The 12461-nt window shown below is 47.3% G+C and overlaps 1 protein-coding gene across 5 annotated transcripts in view; it reads right to left on the bottom strand.

Moving 5' to 3' along the window:
- kcnk2b (potassium channel, subfamily K, member 2b) overlaps positions 1-12461 on the bottom strand; it is a 58960-nt gene that overhangs the window by 26161 nt on the left and 20338 nt on the right. For all 5 annotated transcript variants that reach the window (XM_084090351.1, XM_084090352.1, XM_084090353.1 and 2 more), the window contains exons 3-4: positions 12186-12297; positions 8813-8973 (exon numbers count right to left, since the gene is read on the bottom strand). In XM_084090351.1, the coding sequence (XP_083946477.1) occupies positions 8813-8973; positions 12186-12297 (273 nt within the window). The remainder of the gene's footprint in view (positions 1-8812; positions 8974-12185; positions 12298-12461) is intronic.

Genomic DNA, 12461 nt, shown 5'->3' on the forward strand with positions numbered 1-12461 from the left:
TCAGACGAGGGGGAGTCCCTTTGGCGATTCCCCGATCTAGTTCTTCTTCTGGTTCACTGCATGCCATGGCACTTCTCCAGGTTCACCAGGCGAAGGCGCTCAGTGACATGCAGGAGAGTGGTACTGATCCAGGGGTGCTGCAAGAGCTGTGTACGACGACGGACCTTGCCCTACGGGTGACGAAAGTCACCGCACGTTCCCTGGGTCAGGCGATGTCCACTCTTGTGGTCCAGGAATGACACCTGTGGCTCACCTTGGCTGATATGAAGGAGTCGGACAAGAGTAAGCTCCTGAACTCCCCCATATCCCAAGGTGGGCTCTTCGGCGACGCGGTGGAGGATTACGCCCAACAGTTCTCCGCCGCCCAGAAGCAGTCGGAGGTGATCAAACACATCATGCCACGGAAGAGGGGTGCTGCTGCCCAGTCTTCACCGGCTCCGCCTCCGGCTGCTCGTCGCCGAGGGCGCCCTCCTGCCGCCGCCTCCGCCCCTGTTCAGCCTAGGCAGCAGCCTTCTCCTAAGCCGCAGGGTGCCGGCCGCAAGAGAGCTGCCCAGCCTGCTCCCAGCGCCTCTAAACCTCCAGGCAAGAGGAGAGGGAAGAGACCCTGAGACAGGCGACCCAGGGGACATACCTGTTGCTCTTCGGGAAGGTGCCTCTGCACCACTCCTTCCCCCGGAGGAGGGCCGGGTGGAGAATCTTTGGTTTTCTTTTGTTTCTGTTCCGAGATACCCAAAGTTTCAACAAAAGAGCAATTTCTATTTCCCCTGGGTCATACACGGTCGAGACTGGTAGTTCAGGACGACGCTCAGTTGCCTCGCCGCTCTCAGTCTCCTCCGTCCAAGAGGGCCAGGGTGACAGTGCGCGCCGCAGTATTGCCTCGCCGCTCTCATTCCCCTCTTTCCAGTGCTCAGATGACAGTGATGCCGCCTCGGCCTCATCCCTCTCATCTCCCACTGGGCAGGGAGGTGCGGATACTTGGACTCGATCCCCTCGGGCGTCGTTCCTCGTTTCCCCTCCCTCCTTCGCCTCGGGGCAACGAACAGCCGAACACCTCTGTGCCTTCCCTGTCGATTGCCCCCGCGTGGAAGCAGGTTGGTGTTGCATGTCACACCCAGACTCCACTTCCGGCCACCCCTGGGTCTCCGGAGTCGAGTCCCTGTCTTCCACCTCGCTGCCCCACCCCGGGTACGCCGGTGGTCCGGGTCGGCTCACTGGTATGGTTCTTCGAAGCCTGGCTAGCGCTTCCCAGGCCGTCCCGGTGGCTCACCCGTACCATCCGGCTCGGCTATGCAATTCAGTTTGCTCGCCGGCCTCCCAGGTTCAGGGGCGTCCACTTTACCCGTGTGCGGTCAGAGGATGCCCCTGTCTTGCGGAAAGAGATCGTCGTCCTGCTGGCGAAGGACGCGATCGAGCCGGTCCCTCCAGCCGAGATGAGGTCTGGGTTCTACAGCCCTTACTTCATTGTACCCAAGAAAGGCGGTGGGTTACGGCCAATCCTGGACCTGCGAGTTTTGAACCTTCACAAGCTCCCGTTCAAAATGCTTATGCAGAAACGCATCTTCGAATGCATCCGTCCCCGGGATTGGTTTGCAGCGATCGACCTGAAGGACGCGTACTTTCATGTCTCGATTCTTCCTCGTCACAGACCGTTTCTTCGGTTTGCGTTCGAGGGTCAGGCATATCAGTACAAGGTCCTACCCTTCGGGCTGGACCTGTCGCCCCGTGTCTTCACGAAAGTCACGGAGGCGGCCATTGTTCCCATGAGAGAACGTGGCATTCGCATTCTCAACTATCTCGACGACTGGCTTATAATAGCTCACTCGCGAGACCTGTTGTGCGAACACAGGGATATGGTGCTTCACCATCTCAGTCGGTTGGGACTTCAGGTCAACTGGGACAAGAGCAAACTCTGCCCCGTGCAGAGGATCTCTTATCTCGGTATGGAGCTGGACTCGGTCGGCCAGACTGCGCGCCTCACGGAGGAGCGCGTCCAGTCAGTGCTCAACTGCCTCAAGTCCTTTCAAGGCAGGTCAGCGGTCCCACTGAAACTTTTTCAGAGGCTCCTGGGGCATATGGCAGCCGCAGCCACGGTAACGCCGCTCGGCTTGCTGCATATGAGACCGCTTCAGCGCTGGCTTCACGATCGAGTCCCGAGATGGGCGTGGCAGAGCGGCACGTTCCGGGTGAACATCACCCTGCACTGTCGCCAAACCTTCAGTCCTTGGTCGGATCCTGCGTTTGTACGGGCCGGAGTGCCTCTAGTCCAGGTGTCCAGGCATGCTGTGGTCTTCACAGATGCCTCTGCCAATGGCTGGGGGGCCACGTACAACGGGCATGCAGTTTCGGGTCTGTGGACGGGGCCCCAACTGCATTGGCACATCAACTGCCTAGAGTTGCAAGCAGTACGCCTAGCTTTGTGTCGCCTCAAGGGGTTTCTCAGGCACAAGCACGTACTGGTCCGTACGGACAGCACTACAACCGTTGCGTACATCAATCATCAAGGTGGTCTACGCTCCCGTCGTATGTCGCGACTCGCCCGCCATCTCCTCCTTTGGAGTCAGAAGCATCTGAGGTCGCTTCGAGCCATTCATATCCCTGGTGTGCTCAATCGTGCGGCCGACAAGCTTTCACGACAGCCGCCACTTCTGGGAGAATGGCGACTCCATCCCCAGGTGGTCCAGCTGATATGGGGAATCTTCGGAGCCACTCAGATAGATCTGTTTGCCTCTCCGGACACGACCCATTGCCAGTTGTTTTATTCCCTGACCGAAGGAAAACTCAGCACGGATGCACTGGCGCACAGCTGGCCCCAGGGTCTTCGCAAATATGCGTTTCCCCCAGTGAGCCTTCTCGCACAGACTCTGTGCAAAGTCAGGGAGGACGAGGAACAGGTCCTGCTAGTTGCGCCGTATTGGCCCAACCGGACTTGGTTTGCAGAACTCATGCTCCTCGCGACAGCCCCTCCTTGGCCCATTCCTCTGAGGAAAGACCTTCTCTCTCAGAGACGGGGCACTCTAAGGCACCCGCGTCCAGACCTCTGGAAACTTCATGTCTGGTCCCTGGACGGGACACGGAGGTTCTAGGTGGCCTACCACAGGCTGTGGTAGACACCATCACTTCCGCTACAGCCCCCTCTACGAGGCGCCTCTATGCGTTGAAGTGGAACCTATTCGTCGATTGGTGCTCTTCCCGCCGGGAAGACCCCCGAACTTGCCCGATCAGTGTCGTGCTTTCCTTCATGCAAGATGGGTTGGAACGAAGGCTGTCTCCCTCCACCCTCAAAGTGTATGTTGCCGCAATAGCCGCACATCACGATGCAGTAGAAGGTAAGTCCTTGGGAAAGCATGACCTGGTCCTCAGGTTCTTCAGGGGTGCTAGGAGATTGAATCCTCCTCATAATCAGCACCCCGTACCCTCTTGGGATCTGACTTTAGTGCTCAGAGCACTCCAGAATCCACCTTTTGAGCTCTTGCATGCAGTCGATTTAAATATTCTGTCAATGAAGACAGCTCTCCTGCTCGCTTTGGCATCTATCAAGAGGGTAGGGGACCTGCAGGACCTTTTTCGGTCGACGAATCGTGCCTAGAGTTCGCGCCGGACTTCTCTCACGTTGTTCTGAGACCCCGGCCTGGATATGTACCCAAGGTTCCTACCACTCCGTTTAGAGATCAGGTAGTGAACCTGCAAGCGCTGCCCCCGGAGGAGGCAGACCCAGCCCTGGCTTTGCTCTGTCCTGTTCGCGCTCTGCGCTGTTACATTGACAGGACTCAAAGCTTTAGGACCTCAGACCAGCTCTTTGTCTGTTACGGAGGCCAGCAGAAGGGGAAGGCTGTCTCCAAGCAGAGGTTAGCCCACTGGCTAGTGGATGCTATCGTCCGGGCTTATGAGTCCCAGGACGTGCCTTGTCCACCTAGGTTGAGGGCACACTCTACTAGGAGTGTTGCCTCCTCCTGGGCTTTGGCTCAAGGCGCCTCGCTGACAGATATTTGTAGAGCTGCGGGCTGGGCGACACCCAACACGTTCGCTAGGTTTTATAGCCTTTGTGTAGAACCTGTTTCCTCCCATGTACTCGCTTCGCCCAGTAGCGCGAGGAATTAGGTTAGTGTCGGCTTGCTACGCCATTCTCGCCCCAGGGGCCAGATACGTGCGTTATTCTGCTCCGTTGGTTACCCAACAAACGGCTAACCTCATGAGTTCCTCCGTCTCCCCCTCCAGGCCTGTTCCTCTCTGTTGAGCTGAGTTCAGGCTGGGTCCTATGTAGTGGTCCCTATGGCGACCCCATAGGTGTCTTTCCACGTTAGGTTATCCTCCGGGTTAGCCAGTGTCTTCCCCTTGATAGACTCTGTCTGTCGTCTCTGCTGAGTACGCTCCCACCCTCCGGGCTGGGACTACCTCAGAGACTGCCATGTGTTCACTACGCTACGGGCTAGTGCACATGTGTATTCCTAGTGCCTCCCTTCGGGCAGGCTTGGGCTCCGCAGCGTTCCCTTCTACATCTTGGGCACGCTTTCCCAGTGTTATCCCATGTCCACTGAGCGGATCCTGCGGAACAGCAGTGTGACTCTTCCCAGCTAAGCTTCCGCACATAGGAGTAAAATTTCAAGAAACTGCTGCTGAAGCTTAGGTAGGGCGCTGGAAGGAACCAGCACCATGGCGTTCTATTAGGGATCCCAATTCGTTGGAAACTCCTCCGACGAGACGTAGGAGTTCCCGAACGAAAGGGAACATCTCGGTTACGTATGGTAACCCTCGTTCCCTGAGTAGGGGACGGAGACGTCTCGTCCCGTCACCATGCTGCTGTACCTTCGCGGAGGACTGGACACCGTTCGGCTCCTCAGCGAAAAGCGTTTGTGTATGCGCTTGCTTCCGCTTTATACCCGCGCTGGTAGGCGGGCCGCGGAATGCAAATCTTGCATGCCAATGTTCATTGGCTCGTTTTATTCGTTTTATGTATTCATTTAGTAGTTGTGTTAGTTATTCTTGTTTGTCTTTTGTTATATATTTTAATATCGTAATACATATTTTCCCACTGAATCCCGAAATGAAAGCAGAATATTATGCAACATTATACAGCATAAAAATGGTATATTTTAAATATTTGTTTATTGGCATCTTTATACTAAGTGGAATGAATGAAGGCCAGTATCTCCAATACCAATACTGCTACTTATATGGATTGTTTCTTAATTTTTGGAAATGAAATAAGAAATCATAGCAATAGAACATTATACTTTTTGAAAAAACATTATTTTATTTTTTAAACATTTAATAGGCTTAAAAACATTTATAAAATTAAGTGAACTTTATAATAATCATCATAAAAGCCCATTTAAGAAATGCCACAACATATGTCTTTGTTGTATATAATGTATTAACTGATTAGCCACACCATTAAAACCGCTAACAGGTGAAGAGAATAACCTTGATTATAGTGTTACAATGGCACCTGTCAAGGAGTAGGATATAGCAGCAAGTGAACAGTTTTTTTTTTTTTTGTAGAATTGAACATGTTGGAAGCAAGAAAAATGGGCAAGCGAAAAAGATCTGAGTAACTTTGAGATTAACTTCGGCCACTCCATCTCGCTTCACGGAGCAGGTGAGCAGAACCCAGATAGAGTGATCATATACTCTAATGCTTGCCAAATGATGTGAAGAGACATTAGCATAGCTACTTAAGGAAGGGGAAAAAAAGATGCTGAGTTAATTACATTAAATATTTTTAACGTGTTAAACCAAAAAAATTAATCACATAATTAACACATTTTTATTTGTTAACCATATAGTTTATGTACCAGGTAATTATTTTGGATTAATCTGTTCAAGATGGTCAGAGATATGTTTCTCCTGCTACTTCATGTTGTTGTTTTTCACACAGTGTGTTTTTTCATTGTCTGTCACCCAGTATGGGTCAATATCACATTGAAACATTTCTTTTTACCGTTTACACATGGCCACATAAAAGAGAAATAACAACAAACCTTCATTGACTTCAGCAGGATAAGTACTGCATTATGCTGTCAGGATGGTTAGGGGGAGTCATTAAAAAGGTAATGTCATAATTTTTTTAAATTAAGAAAAGATGAAATGGAACATTTGTGTTAAGAACACTCTAGGAATCATCTGTGATACATTTTGAAGTGTGAAAACGGGTATTTTAAGAACTAATGGCAGATTAAATTATGGGACAGGTTTTGTCACATATCTCTGTGGAACGCCATTGATTTTGCTGTATAAACAGTCAACGAACAAGTCAACGGATAGCAAATATATAAAATTTTAAATTGACTTTATTAGCTCTGAAGGTCTGTGTTAGGTTAGGAGTGGACATATGAAAGATTGAGATAGTCTGCAGTGGTGGGAATGTATGTGACATACAGCTACACTTTATTAATCTCCTGAATGAATGGAGGAAAATAGAGACATGAGGACCATAAGTGTAGAAATGTGCAGACAGGTTGAAGTGGCTATAATGAGAAATGGAATACATCTCTGTTCTATGGGGAAATAATTCATTTGATTCACTATTTAGGCATGTACAGTAGTTTTAGTTTGTACTTCCTGGCTTAGCCTATGTATGTTGCCTATCTCTTTTGTTTCCAGTGTTACATATTATGTTCACCTGCACCCAGTGGCAGCTCCTAACCATACATTTGGGTAGAGCAGATTCTGGGTCTTGGTACTAGAACACAGCTGATCACATGCAGACACACTGTTGGCAGCGGTCTAGTGTCCTTGAGTTATTCAGCCTGAGTGAAGCACTCGACACATGCACAGATGCTATCTTAGAATTTCCCAAATGTTGCCTCAGAATACTTTAGAATTTTACAAGTTGTAGAGGAATTCCGCTGAGGAAAAGAATGTGATGTCTATTCTCAGAACAAATATAAATCTGGTTATTTACATGAGCTTGTTTAAACTAAAGGATTTACACTTTCATTAATTTGATAAGCTTCTTCACAAAGGAAGAACAGACATGCCAACTAGTTACTGACCTGATGCAGACTAATATACACATAGCTGAAGCGGATTGATATCGTCTTGGTCTGGAGCGTGGTTTAAGTAAAGTAGCATGTAAATAAGTGGGATAGTCTGAAATCTGCCCCCAGTGGCTCTAAATTAGAGCACACTGCAGTTCCATTTTTCACCACAGATTTACATTGGAAACCTGTGGGGCACTGTAGAGCTGGGAGGGTTCAGGCACCCTCTGCCCCTCTTAAGGTGATGATACACAGGGCAACTTTTTGAGCAATGTTGCTGGGCAATCTCGCCGAGCGATTGTTGCTTGGGCACTTTCCCATTGAAAATGGGCAATACATTTCTATCTGGATAATTTAGATTGGTCGTGGGCCCTGTGTCTCATCTGGTTGCCCGTTGATGGCAACATTGCCCAGCAACATTGCTCAAAAAGTTGCCCAGTGTATCATCACCTTTAGTAACATAATACTTGCGAGCTTGCGGTGGATGGAAACACTCATGAGAATGAATCAGGAAAACTCCTGCGGCGAGTAGAAAGGCTTACAGTTGATGAAAAGAGCTTCTAGATCTGGGCAGCACATCTTCTTCAATGCTGTTACATCTGTACACCATCTTTTGTTGATGTAGAAGCATGTCCCACCTGATTCTGTGTCGCGATCCGCTCTGATCAGCTGAAAGCCCGGCAGATGCAGCGCGCTGTCCAGAATGGCTTCATTCTGCCAGGTTTCCAAACTTCTTCTGCCATTATTTGTCCGAGACAGCAGAAGAAGTTTGTCCATTTTGTTGGGTATAGAGAGGAGATTTGTCAGATAGATACTAGACAGCGTGGTCCTAAAGCAGCACTGTCTGAGCTTGACTAGCATGCCGGCTCTCTTCCCACGCTTGCGCATCCTGGGGCGCTTCAGCAGCGGCGCTGTCCCTCTAAAATGTGTATTGTCAAATTCAGCATTTCATCCCTGGTAAAACTAATTATAGGGATATAACTAAAGACAGGACAAACTAACAAGCAAGAAAACAGCTGTGTGCAGCGACACCCCGAGACAGCCTTCAGGAGTGCCATCTTATTCATCATGGACTCTCTGGTCCTGACCAGTTCCCTAGCCCTTCCTTCCCCTGCTGGTCCCATCCAGAAGTTTCCTCCTCGCCTCTGGTCCCACCTAGCCTCAAGTCTCCTTCATCACCACTGGTCCCCCCCAGCCTCAAGTCTTTTTCTTCACTGCATGTCCCGCCCAACCTCAAGTCTCCTTCTTTGTGGATGGTCCGACCCAGCCTCCCATTTCATCCACCTCTGCCAACACCATACTGTTCCTCGGATCCACCTTGGGCTTCCAGGTCTCTCCATGTATCTCTACTTTTAATCACAGGTGTATTCACTATTGTTGCATTGAATTTCTTTTTTTGGGGCCTATATTTTCAATATAGTATTTGTTTTTAGTTGTTTATATGAGGACATTTTTTTTATAGTATTTGTCAACTTAGAAATATTGTAATTATTGAGAGGTGATACAATTTATAATCATTTGACATTTTAGTGATATTGCACTGGGGTGTACTCCTTTTGTATACTGTAAATCTTCATTCACCCCTGCTTTTGGAGTCCCAATGTCCTGCAGAATTTATTTCCAACCCTAATCAAACACACCTGAACCAGATAATCAAGGTTTTCAGGATCGCTTGAAAATTAAAGACAGGTTGGGAATAAATCTTGCAGGACATTAGGTCTCCAGGAACAGGGTTGAAGATATCTGTAAATAATGTAAAAATGTAAAATGGTTTTGTACAGACTAAACAAATATTTATTATCGGTGTAAATATAAAAAAAACTGCTTTAACTCACATCAATCATACCCTCTACTTTAGCGATTGCCTTTCCGAAGATTGTTCCAAGCTGGTCTCCCACTCCTGCCAGCAAGAATCCGAACAGAGGAATTCCCAACAAGGCGTAGATAATACAGAAGATGCGTCCACCCTCTGTGTGAGGTGAGATATTCCCAAATCCTGGAGTCAATAAAAGTAAAGTTTAAAAAAAGTATTTATAAACATAGTTATTATTATTATTATTATCCAATTTCTCTTGAGGTGAAGTTCTTCAGCATGAGAAAGCCTATCAAGTGATATGAATTATGCATGTCTGCATCAAACAATGCATACATAATATGACAATAGCTGTTTAAAGCTGATTGGGTGATGGTGGCAATGTATTTTGTATTTCTTTTTTGTACCAAACTCATTTTGTTCAAGTTACAGCTATTTAAATAAAATTGGTGAACCCTTACATTATTTATTTGAACTCTTGTAGCCATAGAAGATTATCATAAAACATGAATAGTAGAGAATGTATATAAATCTGGTCACCAAAAGCACATTAAGAAGAGAGAGAGAGATGCAGCGACGACTAAAGGGGCCCCAAACACCTCTGATAATTTGAGAAAAGCTAATTAGAATTGGTGAGTGCAATTTACACGTGCCAATCCCCGGACTTAGAGGAATAAAATGAGATGGTGTGCATCCACTCATTCAGATTTGTTCTTTGGATCGGTTGCTCAAGCAATTGCTCAATCCATTCACCTCTGCAAAAGGAAACATTTTAGCTGTAGTTTACGGCACATATCAGTGGTCTCTCTATTCTTTCCATTGCACAGCTAACTGCAGAGAGTTCCCCTAGGTTTCCAAGAGCACGATTGAGTACAGAAAGGCCTTCTAGATCTGCTTATTTTTCGACTCTCTTAGAAGAAAACAAACACAACCCTAAGTATTTATTTGATACAGTGGCTAAATTAACATGAAATAAAGCTTAAACTTCTGACATTTCCAAACAGCACAGCAGTAATGACATTATGAACTTTGTAGCATCTGGACTGAATCACGATGACCGATTCATATCTAAGCTTCAGAAAGCTTTTAACCTTTTGTACTTCATGTAAATCACAGGCCTTGAGTCTGGATCGAATTGCCCCTTTAGTTGCCTGGCAAATGCTAAACAGAAAACAACTCAAAGCTCCTTCGTGAGGTTCAAAAAGATCTTAAAGGTGCTCTAAGTAACTTTTTTACCTTAACTGAACAGCTTCGGAGTCATTGGAATGGTTATATTACTTATTTCGGATTGAATGGTGGTCGTTTCGCACCCCCCTGGTGCCCGTGAGCGGAAAATACACACTTGCAACTTTGAGCCGGCGGGCCACCGGCCGCCGCGTCAGAAAGTCTCGCGTGATATCAGGTCTTGCGATGTAAACAATTGCTTTACGGCCAGAAGAAATCTGCTAAAATGCTGTCATTATTGCGCTCCCTCACGCTGTTCGAACCCGAATGAAGAAGACGTTTTAAAGAATGTCCCATCTGCTTTGATGTCGTTAATCTACTAGCCTCTGGTGTCTGAGAATCACCAACGAGTTTTTACAACAGTGTTGTCAAATATCTATTCCGAAGCTGTGGGGGGAGCTCTAGAGAGAAACCTGTAAGCAAAAAGCGAGAATACAGCGAAGAAATCCCGAAACTACTGAGCCCTGCTTTAATCAACTCAACTTCCCTCCTATGGCAGGAAAGTAAGGCCATGTGGCATGGGCATTGGAGAAACTAACCCAATATACATAGACATAGAAATTCTTTCCATTTAACTCATAATTAAGTCATCCCAGAATGTATATGATACATTATGTATGTCCCCCACCTTATATTAGCCTTTCAGAAAGAGACAAAGAAAACTCTCTCCCGCTAAAAGTTCCTAACTACTATTAGTAATTTCACCCAAAATAGGTGTGGACTGATTTATCCTTAGAGGACGATGATAATAGCTCAATCTTTCTTCCCTGCTTATTTTTCCCTGTCTGCTCATTTTTCCTTTCCTTTGGATAAGACAACATCTTCCTGGTGAACTGACTCTCGAGTTTATCTCGTTCAAATATTCCCGTTAAAGACGCGCCCTCCAGAAGAACCCAAAGAACGTTTCATGCTCACGAACCACGCACCGAGAATCTACACACGCATGCTCAGCACCAAAGATGTACTGTATATATTCATAATTAATTATATCCTTTGTAATTAATTATCCATATATTTATGTACAAATACATGGGCTATGTATTCCCTTTCTTTGGTGATTTAAATATTTAGGCAATATTTGATCATAACGCGTTATGAGTAATTATATATATATATATATCGCATCAGACAGTGCATTGTAGTGTCCCTGGGGAAACATTACATTCATTCATTGGTATAGGAGAGCGGATCCAGCCGCTTAGAGCTTCGGGTCAACTGGGAAAAGAGCAAATGGGGCATATGGCACCCGCAGCCATTGTGACATCGCTCGGATTGCTTCATATGAGGCCGCTTCAACACTGGCTCCACGATCGAGTCCTGAGATTGTTGTGGCAGAGCAGCTCGTGCTCGTGCCGGGCTCCTATCACACCTCACGCACATCACGATGCAGTTGACGTAAGTCACTGGGAAAGCACGACCTGATCGTCAGGTTCCTGAGGGGGGCGAGGAGACAAAATCTGCCTCGCCCGCTCTCGATGCCCTCTTTGGGCTTGTCTCTGGTCTTTCGGCACTTCACAGACCACCCTTTGAGCCTTTGCATTTAGCAGAGTTAAACATTCTGTCCTGGAAGACAGTACTCCTGGTTGCATTGGCCTCCATAAAGAGGGCAGGGGACCTGCATGCATTTTCGGTCGACGAATCGTGCCTAGAATTTGGCCCGGCCAACTATCAGGTTATTCTGAGACCCCGGCCCGGATACGTGTCCAAGACGCAATGCGCCTATACGTGGACAGAACGCAAAGCCTGAGGACCTCAGACCAGCTCTTCGCCTGTTACGGAGACCAGCACAAGGGAAAGGTTGTCTCCAAACGGAGGATGGCCCAATGGATAGTGGATGTCATCGCCTTGGCGGACCAGTCCCAAGGCGTGCCTTGCCCACTCGGGTTGAGAGCCCACTCCACTCGGAGTGTTGCCTCTTCCTGGGAGCTAGAGCACGGCACCTCGCTGACAGATATCTGTAGAGCTGCGAGCTGGACGACACAAACACGTTCGCTAGATTCTATAGTCTAGGTGTAGAGCCGGTTTCTTCCCGTGTGCTCGCCTCAAGCCAGTAACACCGAAGAACCCGCTCTAGTGCCGGCTTGCTCCTCCCAATGGAGGAGAACTAGGTTTTAGAACAGTAATATAGTGTTTGCTAATGTGCTTGCATGTGTGTTTGTGTACTTTAGTACCTATAGTTGTAATAACTGTTCCAGCGAAGAAGGAGTTGCTGAGGTCCCATAAACTGCTCTGATTGGAGTTTCCTGAAGGGTTCACTCCTACTCGTAATGCTGACACCACTTGCTGTTATAAGAGAAAAAAAGGTTTGTAATAATTACACATATTACACATATTTACAAATATTTATAATTGCATGCACATTTTAAGTTAATACTGTTTCTGCCTCTGCGTATATATTTGATCCACCAAATCAATGACAAAAATATTGATCCAAGCAGATTTCTTAA

Source organism: Abramis brama, assembly GCF_963993115.1.
Source record: "Abramis brama genome assembly, chromosome: 18".
In the NCBI taxonomy this organism is placed as follows: domain Eukaryota; kingdom Metazoa; phylum Chordata; class Actinopteri; order Cypriniformes; family Leuciscidae; genus Abramis; species Abramis brama.